The following is an 11,859-nucleotide window of genomic DNA, read 5'->3' on the forward strand; positions in this document are numbered from 1 at the left end:
CTCAAACTCTAATGATTAGTTCAAGCATGAAATCATTTGAGTTCAATGCCAAAATAAACACTATATTTAACTTATTAGAGGGTAAATATAGCATGTAGTATATGGTATGTACTATCATATAGCATATAGACTCTTTATGACGTGCCACGTGGCAGAGAGATATCACTCATGATCGCAAATTTACTAAACCTCTGCCTCTTGTCCTTAAACCCTAACTCTTCCCTCTGCATCAGAACTACTACTTCTGCTGTTCAGTGTTTAACCCCATGTCATGAATCACCTCCTTATCCATGGCAATTTTAGGTTTCGGCTTTGCTTGCAGATATCATCTGTCTTTCCCTCCCTCCATCTTTCGTCGCATCAGCAAGGTACTATACACATACAGATGTGGGTGTGTTCGTCTCTTTTTTCGTGGGAATTTTTTTATGGGTTTTATTAATTTAAGTCGTTCCGTTGCAGATCCAATACAGTTCTGTTGCGGCCATTGGGATTTTTGATGAGCCAGAGAGTGTTGTGAGTGAGATCAATCGTAATTCTAACGGCAATTCAGGTGGAAAAGGCAAGTAAAGTTGTTAGCTTCTGAATTTGGGTCAGGATTCTTATTTTATTTGCATGGGTGCAATATCGTTGTGTTTTTTACTTGTTTTATAGTCTAGTAACGAGGGTTTTGTATACTGTTATAGTGGGTCAAGGGAATGGTAAGGCACCAGAGTGGAAGAAGTTGAATTCTTCTAAAGACCTTGGAATTAGTAGTTCCATGATTGATAAACCTACAAGAAAAGTCCTTAACGGGCTCAAGAGGAAAGGTATCATCTGGTTTTTTTCTTTTTTATAATTAGTAGGAGCAATGATTCTTTCAGTTTTAATGGTTTCGTTTGTGCTGTCTTAGACTTATTGGGGTAGCTTAGAACTTTTAACAGTTTAATTTTAGAATGGAGAATATCCTGTCTTATATCCACATTAGTTTTACACCATTTGTTTTCCTGTTAAACCTTGTAGGGTATGAGGTTTACCTAGTAGGAGGTTGTGTACGGGATCTTATCTTGAAGCGAACGCCAAAGGACTTTGACATAATTACTTCTGCTGAACTTAAGGAGGTTACTTTTTATTTTTTCTTCAAAACAAACTTTCATGCTATGCTCTTGTGATGTTTGTAACTTGTCTCATAGAATCTCACTTTTGTTTAGTACATGACTGCCAATAATTGTAGACTTCCAGGAGATTTCTTAGATGGTTAGGAGATGATTTATATTTCTGATTTCAGTTAGTTGGACACAACCAACTAAATCCAACTTAATTGGTGGAAAACAAAAGCTGAGTAAAAATTGAATAATCTCTTTTTTTTTCCCTAAAAAAGAAGGAAAAGTTAAAAGAAGAAAGTAGAAACTATTCCTTTTTCTATGAACAAAGAAAAGTACAAGACTTTACCCTAGAACTTCAAACTCTGAATTATAGATGCAAGAAAAGTAGTTAGTATATATCTAGATCTTCTTTACATGTTAGAATACTGAAATTATACCTAAAGGGTTGCCCTTTTTTTCGTTTTGAGGTGTTTTAACAATAAAAAAGATGACATTTCCAATAATTTAGTCTCTTTATAGTTCTTCTGGTAGAATTGATCCTTGAGAAAGTGCATCTACATTGTCCTATGGATGATTATTTAGTGGACTAGAACAAATTTCCCCGTAAATTGGCTGCATTAATGCTCTAGCTTTAAAGTTATTATCAGACATGACACTTCACCTTACAATTGATATTTTCTTCTGAGAGTGAAAAGAGAAGTAACCATATTAACAAGCTAGTAAGGAGCTGGAACCAAAATTTAAAAGAAGCTTTACTAATTGCAAAAAGAAAATAAACTATCCATATCCTGTGTTAAGGGGATGATCATTAAACAAAATCATGTCTTCAGTTCTTTATTGCTAATGCTAGCAAAATGAGACATAATGCCATCAATAACCCCCCTGTTCCTTTCTTTCTAGATCACCTAAATGATAGCCAACAAAACAAGTGACAAGCTTTTTTCTTGGACTTGTATACCCCAATGTCGTCATATGCCCATAATTCATTCTCATTTGAAGCATCTAGCTTATTAGGACAAGTTTAGAAAGGATAGATATGAATCCCATAACTTTAGGCTCTACACACCAAATAAGGAGATGCTTCAAGATTCACTCTCTTGTAAGCACATTGGATACCCATTAGTGATAAACCTATCACGCTTGCTCATATTATCCATTGCGAGGATATTGCCTAAGCAGCTTTCCAAGCGTAGGAAGTAACATGAGGGAAAGCTTTTTTCTTCCAAATATGCTTCGAAAGAAATCAAAGACAAAATGGTAAAAAGTGATAATAAGAATCAAAGACAACATGGCAGGAATCTAAGAGTCATAAAAAGGACCATGTAATTTATCTTCCAATTTTAAGATTGGGCAACATATACATATTCCTCAAGGGAGAAGAAGCACCATTACTGGCCACAATTGCTGAGTGAAGCGTCCCTAGCCACAACAAGAGGAAAGATTCTGCAGAATCTATCTTTTTGAGTGGTCTCTTACCACACCATCAATTTGCCCAAAGCTCAATGCATGGCCAGTGGCAAGTGAAACAACATCAGGTCAATAAAAGAGCTCATTCCTTATTAATCCATTTCTAGAGGCAAGTACCATAGCTTCGACTAATCCTATTTGTCTTCCAACCCATGTTGTCCAATCCATACTTAGCAATGATCATCTCTCCACAAACCATTTTGGCAGGACATGAATTTCTAGAGCCACTAAGCCAATAAAGCCTTGTTGATAGTAGGCATAGATTTTATGCTAGGACTGTTGAAACGGAGCATCCTGCCTCGCTTGCTAGGTAAGTGCTGCTTCATCCTTCTCTTTCTAGTTAACTGCATCTTCCTCCAAGCAACAACGGTCCACAAGCACTTTTATTCTCTCATCTACTAGGCTCAAGTCAAGAGTCAACTGCCAACAAAATTATCCACCACCCATCTGCTCTAGTGCCTTTGTGGATGAGCTGTCTCCAGTAGCCTCCTTCATTCTTCTCCCTTAGTTCTACACTCTCGTGCACTTCACTACAGGATTTTGATGTAGAAAAACTTACACAGGTTTAAAAAACCTTCTGATTTCCTGGTGGAAGAAGTGAAAAGGAGAATCTTTGCTTAAGACCATCCTCGATGATTTTGAGAATGTCCCAAATCACATTCTAAAACCACATCAGAAGGTTTTCCTCTCTATAATAAGCCAAGCAGCAGGCCCAGAAACAAGGAAGATAGGATTTTATCACTCTAAAAAGAAGAGAGTTTAAAACACAAGCAACGTTACTTCACCTTGCATTAGTGATAATTTTTTTATTAGTCAAGAGTCCCTTGGTTTTTTTTTTTTTTTTTTTTTTTTTGTTTGAAGAACACACAAACTAATTCTAGGAGACCCTCGATATTCAAAATTTCTATCATGTGTAGAACATCATTTAAATAATGCTATGTTGGGCTTATGGCATAACATGATTTACTTTGTCCTATTGTGCAGGTGATGAGGGTATTCTCAAGATGTGAAATAGTAGGTAGAAGGTTTCCCATATGTCACGTGCACATCGGTGATACCATTGTGGAGGTTTGTTCATTGCATTAATATTTTACTAATTTCTTTTTGTCCCTAATAAAACTCAAAACTTTGTGCTGCCGATACTTGGTCAATTGTGTTTGGAAAAACGACAGTAAGTTCTGATGGTTCTTATTGTGTTTGATTTTTCCTAAATAATCTTTCTATGAATCAGGTTTCAAGTTTTAGCACCTCAACAAGAAAGTCGAATATGCACTTGAGATATGAATTTGGAAAACCAAGTGGCCCTAATTATAAGGATCATGTTCGTTGCGAGAATTGTTTGCATCGGGACTTTACAATTAACGGGTTCGTTGTATGATATACTTAGAATTGATACTGAAAGCATCATTTCCTTCCATATTGCTCAAGTAGTGCAGCTTTGCCTGAGAATGGCTCTTTTTTTTTCCTTCCTATCCCAGTGTTTTTATTTCTTTTATTTATGTGTCTTTATTGCCACAGGCTTATGTTTGATCCATATGCAAAAATAGTGTACGATTATGTGGCAGGAATTGAAGATATTAAAAAAGCTAAAGTGTGCATGTATTCCATTCAAAATTTGTCTTATGTTACTTCAGATAAATTGGGAATTCGCAATGTTCTCATTTCATCATCTTTTGGCGTAGGTGCGAACAGTGATTCCTGCAAGTAGTTCTTTTCAAGAAGATTGTGGTGCGATTATGTCCATACTTTCTTTGATTAGTTTGTTTTTTTCCTCTGAAATTGGTGTCAGTAGCTTATCTTCTGTACTGCCTTGGGCACATCCACAAGCACACATTTAATGCTTCTTTTGCAAATGAAAGAAGTGGTCTCTGATTCATCATCCTCTGCAGCTCGTATCCTACGTGCAATAAGGATTGCTGCTCGTTTAGGATTCCAGATTTCAAGAGAAACAGCTCACTTTGTCAAAAACCTGTCTTGTTCAATATTAAGACTTGACAAGGTATGTTCAAAACCTTGTGCTTCTTCTGCACTTTTTATGTATTTGGTTTACATGATAATGGCGATTCAACTTATACTATCTCATCTGGATGTTTCAGGGAAGGCTTCTGATGGAAATGAACTACATGCTGGCATATGGTTCTGCTGAAGCATCTTTAAGGTTATTGTGGAAGTTTGGACTCCTAGAGATACTTCTACCCATTCAGGTAAGAATCTTATAGTGCTTTATCTGCAGCTTATTAGCTATTGTACTGAAAGTTCTGATGTAACTTCCTTTTGCAGGCAGCATATTTTGTTGGTACTGGCTTCCGAAGACGTGACAAAAGATCTAACATGCTTTTGGTATGTTTGCTGGTTCTTTTTTTTTTTTTTCCAATCTTAGGTTGATATCTCTCTCTGTTTATTTGCTTGATCTTTGAAACATCAATGACTTTCTATTGGAAAATATTTTTTGGCACAATTTTTACAAGGTACGTATGGCTCTTTGAATATGTAAAGATAACTTTGGGCTGCATTGGGACTTTGTTTGCCACTGCTAATAATAGTGTGTCATGGGAGGATTTATGCATCCCTTTAAAGTGAGTTGATGTTTTCTTTTTCTTCATTGAAAGTCCTGTTTTTTCTACTATGATATGCGAACTTTTAGGTAGAGCTTCTTTTACACAATAGTTTCGAGGCCAATACTAACTTAATCATAATATTTATTATGCAGTCTCTGTTTTCCAATTTGGATAAACTTCTGGCACCTGACAGACCTTGTCACAGTAGCTTATGGTAAGATTCTCGTTAACAGAAAATGTTTATGAATTTTTTGAATGGATTTAACTCCCCCAAAAATCATGATTTTCCCTGCATTCTATGCTACTCCTGGGTATTATCTGATTGATCTTCCCTGAATATTCTTTGCTCCCGTGGTATTGAGTGTGCTTAAGGAGTTTGTTTTCTTCAGTAAATATAGTTGGGAAATCTCGGAATGATCTGAATAAAACAGGGCAATTCAATAGTGAGACATTTTGCTGTGAATATCCCTCAAAGTCTAATCACTCATATATATAGGAACAGATGACTTTGCAGTGTGGACAGCCAGACTGTTACTCCTGGATACCTAAATACTCAATATGCTGCATGATAAATTTAATTTTGCTGTGCCATTTTTAAAAAACTGATTTTTACAGATTGCCTGCCGCCACTAATTCCATAAAATGTCTGCTCATGTTTTTAGGGTTTTGATCTTTGCATTCCATAAAGCGATGTGTGACCAACCAAGGGATCCTTCTGTGGTTGCTGCATTTAGCCTTGCTGTACACAATGGTGGAGATATATCAGAAGCTGTAAGCATTGCAAGAAAGATCAATAAACCCTATGACGTCAGCTTTCATGAATTATTAGAGTCTAAAAATCTAGACTCTCGAACATTAGTAAATGAGGTCATGGATCTTGCTGCATCTGTTAAAAGTGCCTTGTCTGAGATGACTGATGAGTATTTTGTGTCCCAAGCAATGACAGGATATCCACAAGCCCCATTTTCAGATCTGGCAAGTACTCTTTTCTTCATTTTCATTTCTGGTCCTCTTTCAGCCGACAGACAAAAAAATTAGCCTCTGGTTTCTCTGATTGGCTGGGAGGGCCTTGGTTCAATGTCATTTTTTGTTTGCACGGACTATCATATATTGACTGATAACTTTCTTAAATGTGCAGGTATTTATATCGTTGGCATTGTATTTAAAAGCATGCAGGATTTTTGGATGCGTGCGAGATGGTCCAGAGGAGAGATTTTTGGCAAAGCAAGGCAGTAAGATTGACTATGAGTCCTTAGCTTTAGGAAGCATGCAAGAAGTTCGCCATGTATTTGCTAGGATTGTCTTTGATACTGTATACCCTTTCAGCCTAACCCAGAACACTATCCCTCCATAACATTTTTGAATGCCATAGCATGTGAAATGTGAAAAATTTTAAGCTCTGTTTATAATTTTCTGCAATTGTTTATTATTACCTTGAACTAGAGAAAGGACATGCCACTAACATTCCTTTCTCTATATTCTTTCATTTGTATGTAACATGCCATTCTTCCTTTCACAGTTTAAACTCTCAGTAACGAGTGTTGTCAAATGTTGGATCCAATAACTAAAATTTATTATTATTATTTTTTGAAATAACTATCCATTCTTTGCATAAGGTCACAAAAAATGATTATAAGAATCAAAGACAAAATGGCAGGAATCTAAGAGTAATAGCTAAAATTTATTATAAACTATAAAAATTCTCTGCTACCTGTAAACTATAATTGAAACATGACTTGCAACCATGGGTAAGGTCCCGAACTCATAGAAGATGAAATAAAAATACTCAGAAATTAACTGAACCAGAAAGAATCAAGAACAAATGTGAAAAGAGAGACCTGCAGAAATTTATGAAAGCATATAACGGCTGTGCCCTGTCCAAAGGAAGATCCCTCATCTGAAATAAACAAACCACTTTGTGCTTGTAAAAAAACATCATCTAAATTCATGCTTCGATAACAGCTGCCTGAGCAGGAGTGACCCCACCAGTTGTATGCCTGAAAAACCGCCCCCAACAAATTTGAAGTCAATAGACTAAACAGACTCACTGGCAGATGAGCAAATACAAAACGTTAATCAATTAGTAGACTTATAATGGGAAAATGGTGGTAGAGAACTTACAATCCAACAAAAACTTTAAAACGTCATAAATTCCCCACTGGGCTCCTGTAAGTGTTCCAATCATGAGAATACGAAGAGGGAGGCCACGGGTAAAAAGACCCCCAATCCTAGTTTCTTCACCGCCTGTAAACACAACAGGAAACAAAAACAAAGCACGTGAACTTACGGAAAGAGGAATATTTATTGCTTAGGAGGGATATTTTAGGAATAAAATCCGCTCACATCGCCCACAGTTTGCCCCTTCCCATTGTTGAGAAAAGATACCAAGTTGTCCGCGGGGTGTGAGACAACTGCACAGAAGACACCAGCAATGTATCCACTAGCAAAGCTCACCCCAAGTTGCAGGGTCTTACTGCACTGTTCTTTTGGAGTTGGGATGGCATGCTTGTATCCCATCTCCACAATCCTCTCAAAAGATGCAAATTTCATCATTGTATCTGCAAATGCAACCTTCCCATTTTCATCATTCCCTTCTAAAATTCTACTTTATCTTTTTGTATAATCATTAAACTCTTCTAAGTAATTATAACAACCAATTAGATCAAGATATAGAGATTAAACAGGGAAACGGGGGAAACTTGCAGAGAAGTCATGAATGATATAAAAGAGTAGTTTAAAGATTCAGGGAATTCAAAGGCTCTAATCCCGAATGAATACAGGAAAAATCAAAGGGTGAAAAAGTTATGGCTTACATGGAATTTGACGTCCGCAAAGAGGAACAAGCCCTTTGTACAACCTGCAATCATTTAGAGCAGTCACAACTTTAACTAATAGAATGAACAAATTTATAGAATATGGACACCACCATACCCAAGGGCACCTTCAGCCTTGACTAACTTTGGGAATCCATGTAATAACTGAGAAATATATATATATATATATATAAAGGAACAAATAAAAGAGAGAGGGGAGAGAGAAAGGAACGGTGTAGATTAGATTAAGGAAAAAGAGAGGGACAGCTGGGATGAGCCACAAGATAAGTATAAATAAGCTGAGGAAATAGAAAAAAGAAAAGAAGGAAAAAAAAGGGAAAGAAGGAAAAAAAGAAAAGAAAAAAGAGGAAGAGGAGAGGAGAGCGGCTGAGGGAGATATAGGGGAGAAGTGAAGGAGACGACGAGGGAGAGTGAAATCACAGGAGGAATTCGAAGGACCGGAGGAGTTGAGTGAGCCATGGCTGAGGGAGAGGAAATGGAGGCAAGAAGTAAGGGAATTTAGAGTTTCTGACTCGGTATGATAAAGCAAGATCAATCCTATTTGTGTTTTTCTTTTCTTGGAATCGGAATGAGGTGATTGGGAATGAGGGAGGAGAGATACGTATGAGGTTATTAAGTCGAATGTGGATGTAGTAACCTCTATTGTGAGGATAGAGTATAAGCAGTCGGGTGAGAGTATAGGTTGAGCAGAAGTTGTGTAGGCTAGGGTAAGGTCATAAGATCCAAGTAAAAGAGGCGGATTGAATGTTATATAGCGAGGGAGAGGTCGTGACACAGTCGGTGTGCGTGTGTGGCCATTATAGGCTGAGTGGGACTGTGTGAGTGAGCGGCTTAGGGAGTCTAATACGTGCGTGTGTGGCAGACATTGGCCGAGGATTGTATGTACTGAGTAGTTGAATTTTTGTAATTTGATTTAGGTGTGAGTGGGTGTGTGGCTCCAAAAGAGCATGACACGGTCAATGGGCGTGTGTGGCCATTACAGGCCGAGTGTGACAGTGTAGGTGAGCCTTACAGGGTCGCATCTGGTGTGTGTGGCAGAGATTGGCTGAGCATGGTAGGGACTGAGTAGGTGAGTTTATGTGATATGTGTGTGAGTGTGTGTAGCCTCTATGGTTGTGGTGACAGGTGGGTGATGAATAGATGGAGGGCCTTTACTGGCCGAGAGTTATGTGGGAGGAAGTCATATATGTGGATTAGGATGCTGGTAGGTGTGGTCTTCACATGCCTTTGTCCCAGGTTGGACATGGAATGTTGGTTGGGTGAATGTGTGGGTGTCGCCTCTCTAGGTTGGCCATTTGCCGATAATGGTATAGACTCGGGTGTGTAGGTGGGGTCTTTACAGGCCGTTGCCCCAGGGCTATTAAGGGATAACTGAATGAGTGATGTGTGTGGCTGGCCTCTCCAGGCCGGAAAAATGGAAGGTATGGATGTGTGTTTAGTAAAAACTGATTGGTTCCGATGTTGAGGTTGAGTAGTGGATATAGGTGAACTATGAGTGTATGTAGGCCTTCAGGACCGTAGCTACGGGTGGGGTAAGAGTATTTCGGGTTAGTAGGAGTAAGCAGTAGGTGCAATTGAGTGGATATAGGTACTAAGTTATGGGAAAATGGCCACCTTAGGGTAGGGATGGGAGAGCGGACAAGTGAGAGTGTGGGTCTAAGTGAGGAGTGTTGGGGAGGAGAATTTCTTGGTTTTCATGCTGTAGTCTTAAGTTCTACATTTTTTTACTGGATCTATTGATGCTCATTACTGTTGTTTTTAGATGTGTTGGATTCAAAATCAAAATTAAAATGCATAGCGATGGAGGCCCACACTTAAGGAAGGGAAGCACCCTAGCATAGGATACTTGTTTTATACATATGAGTGCACACACTATACCAACCTTGAAATTATAGTTGTTGTAATATCAAACTATGCGAATTGACAATGTACTCTCTAAATGTTTAATAGACATGAGATGGTTATTACTTTTGAGGAATGAAATGATAGAAATTTGTTGCAAGATGGAGAAAGTTCTGGAATTAAGATGATAAATGGTGGTAATGCCCCATATTTAAGACGGGGCGCTACAATCCATCTACTAAACTGCGGGCAAAATCAGACTGAGTTTGGACACAAACCTTCATTGCCTCCATGGGGCAGAGAGCAACATCAGCAATGAGTTCAGCAGAAGCTGAACCAGCCAGATGAATTAAGATCTTATACTTAATTGCGTACTCAGGTCCAGCAAGGTCCGAGTAATACTTCTAAAAGAATTCGTAGAATCCAAGCTTGCAAGCACTTGAGCACTATAACCGAGCAACGTTGGAACCCAACCCCTGAACAATCCTCTAACTCCCTGCTCCTTGAGCAATACTCCAAAATCAGATGAAATATTCTTGTACTTAACTGAATCTATCTGAAAGTTTGATGATGACTTTAGTTAGTTTAAGTATGTTGTATAAAATTAGAAATGTTCACAATACTTTTTATAAAAAAATACGACTTTTCGTGAGTTTATAAGAGATAAACACTTATTGTAAAAGAATATAACTCTTTATGAATATATAAGAGGAAAAAAAAACTATTTTTATTTAATTAAGAAAGTAGATAACACTTAGAAAATACATATTATTATTATTTCTCTCAGTTAAATAAAATCATAAAAAAACTTAGATTTTGTGGTGTGAAAATTACCTAGAACTCTAATAACATCCGAGAGAAAATATTTAAGAGCGTCAACAATTAAGAATTATTATCTGTGGATAGAAAAACAAGCATTTTTTCTATTATTTCTGCATTAAGGTTAGTTCTAATGTTTCTAACAATTAGACAAACCACAAGAGAAACATCACGACACAGTGATTACAAGCTCCACCCTTTTATGATTATAAATACAGAGATTAACATTTTCTCTTTTGATTTTGCAGACGTTAAAAAAAGGGATGGAGAGAAATAGTTCCAGAGGTTTAGGGGGTCGGCACAATTCTAAAATCAACAACCAACAGGGGCGCAAGTCATATTAACTATTGTTTTGAGTAAACCACTGGCTAGTTAGCTCAGTGGTTAGTTGTCTCCACGTTGTCGGGGTAGAGGCTAATGTTACGGGTTTTACTTAATTAACCCCTTATCACCAAGAAAGAAAAGGAATACATTGTGTAGAATAGTCAGGAGAGATCAAGAGATATCAAATTCAAATTCCAGACACAAGAAACAAGGTTACAAATCCTCTAGTGATTGCTTTTTGTATCATTTTAGACAGCAACAAAACTAAACCGCCAAAAGATAAAGCACCAACCATGCATATATTATTACTGAAGGATCAAGCGACAAGATCGTAAGTTTCGAAACGAATTGAGAACAGGAAAGACAGAGATTAATTACGTCGAAAAAATTAACATATACTCATCAAAACAAAACAGAACAGTGCTGCAAATTGAAGAAAATAAGATGAATAACCAACTGCATATTGCACTTGACGAGATCAAGCGGAGTGACAGCCATGTGAGTAAGACCGCAGCTTAACATCCCGCCGGCGGTACAGGCGGCAAAAAAATCCGGAGAGTACATCTGAATCTTCTCATTTGGTGCCGGTATTACAAATGAATTAAGGTTTGATGATGATGCCTGTGATGGAACTGGCGGCGATTGATGCAATGCGTCCAAACTGGAGAATCTCCCCATTGATAACGGTGAATAAGAACTAGGAGAAGACGAGTAAATGGAGCTCGGGATGAGTGATCTTGGAGAACTCTGAGGAATACACTGATAATTAAGTCTCTTTTCCGAATCCTGCTTGGTTTGGTTTCGTCGTGCACTTGGAGAAAGGGAGAAATAAATGAGGAAGGAAAATGGAGGGTTATGGCGATTGGCAAAAATGGTGTTTGGGGCGGGAGAAAAATCAGAGGCGTGCCTTTGAGTAGTCGAAAATGTCTGCAC

The 11,859-nt window shown here is 37.8% G+C and overlaps 1 protein-coding gene and 1 pseudogene across 2 annotated transcripts; one reads left to right on the forward strand and one right to left on the reverse strand.

Moving 5' to 3' along the window:
• The first annotated feature begins 159 nt into the window (after positions 1 to 159).
• LOC110807302 (uncharacterized) lies at positions 160 to 6,656 on the forward strand. Its single transcript, XM_088210914.1, has 14 exons — positions 160 to 368; positions 460 to 559; positions 684 to 806; positions 1,000 to 1,097; positions 3,534 to 3,617; positions 3,781 to 3,914; positions 4,068 to 4,140; positions 4,232 to 4,277; positions 4,439 to 4,548; positions 4,646 to 4,753; positions 4,830 to 4,889; positions 5,260 to 5,321; positions 5,770 to 6,082; positions 6,246 to 6,656. Exons 1-14 carry the CDS (start codon positions 291 to 293, stop codon positions 6,459 to 6,461), a joined length of 1,605 nt encoding a protein of 534 aa, XP_088067040.1. The 5' UTR covers positions 160 to 290; the 3' UTR covers positions 6,462 to 6,656.
• A 113-nt stretch (positions 6,657 to 6,769) lies between these two features.
• On the reverse strand, positions 6,770 to 11,859 carry LOC110807311 (mitochondrial phosphate carrier protein 3, mitochondrial-like; annotated as a pseudogene). Its single transcript, XR_015816161.1, has 7 exons — positions 11,380 to 11,859; positions 10,019 to 10,339; positions 8,039 to 8,078; positions 7,921 to 7,964; positions 7,451 to 7,665; positions 7,229 to 7,351; positions 6,770 to 7,104 (listed from the first exon to the last, which is right to left on the reverse strand). The product of XR_015816161.1 is annotated as a mitochondrial phosphate carrier protein 3, mitochondrial-like (transcript).

This window comes from Carica papaya, chromosome 9, assembly GCF_054855325.1.
Source record: "Carica papaya isolate Zhongbai chromosome 9, ASM5485532v1, whole genome shotgun sequence".
Taxonomy (NCBI): domain Eukaryota; kingdom Viridiplantae; phylum Streptophyta; class Magnoliopsida; order Brassicales; family Caricaceae; genus Carica; species Carica papaya.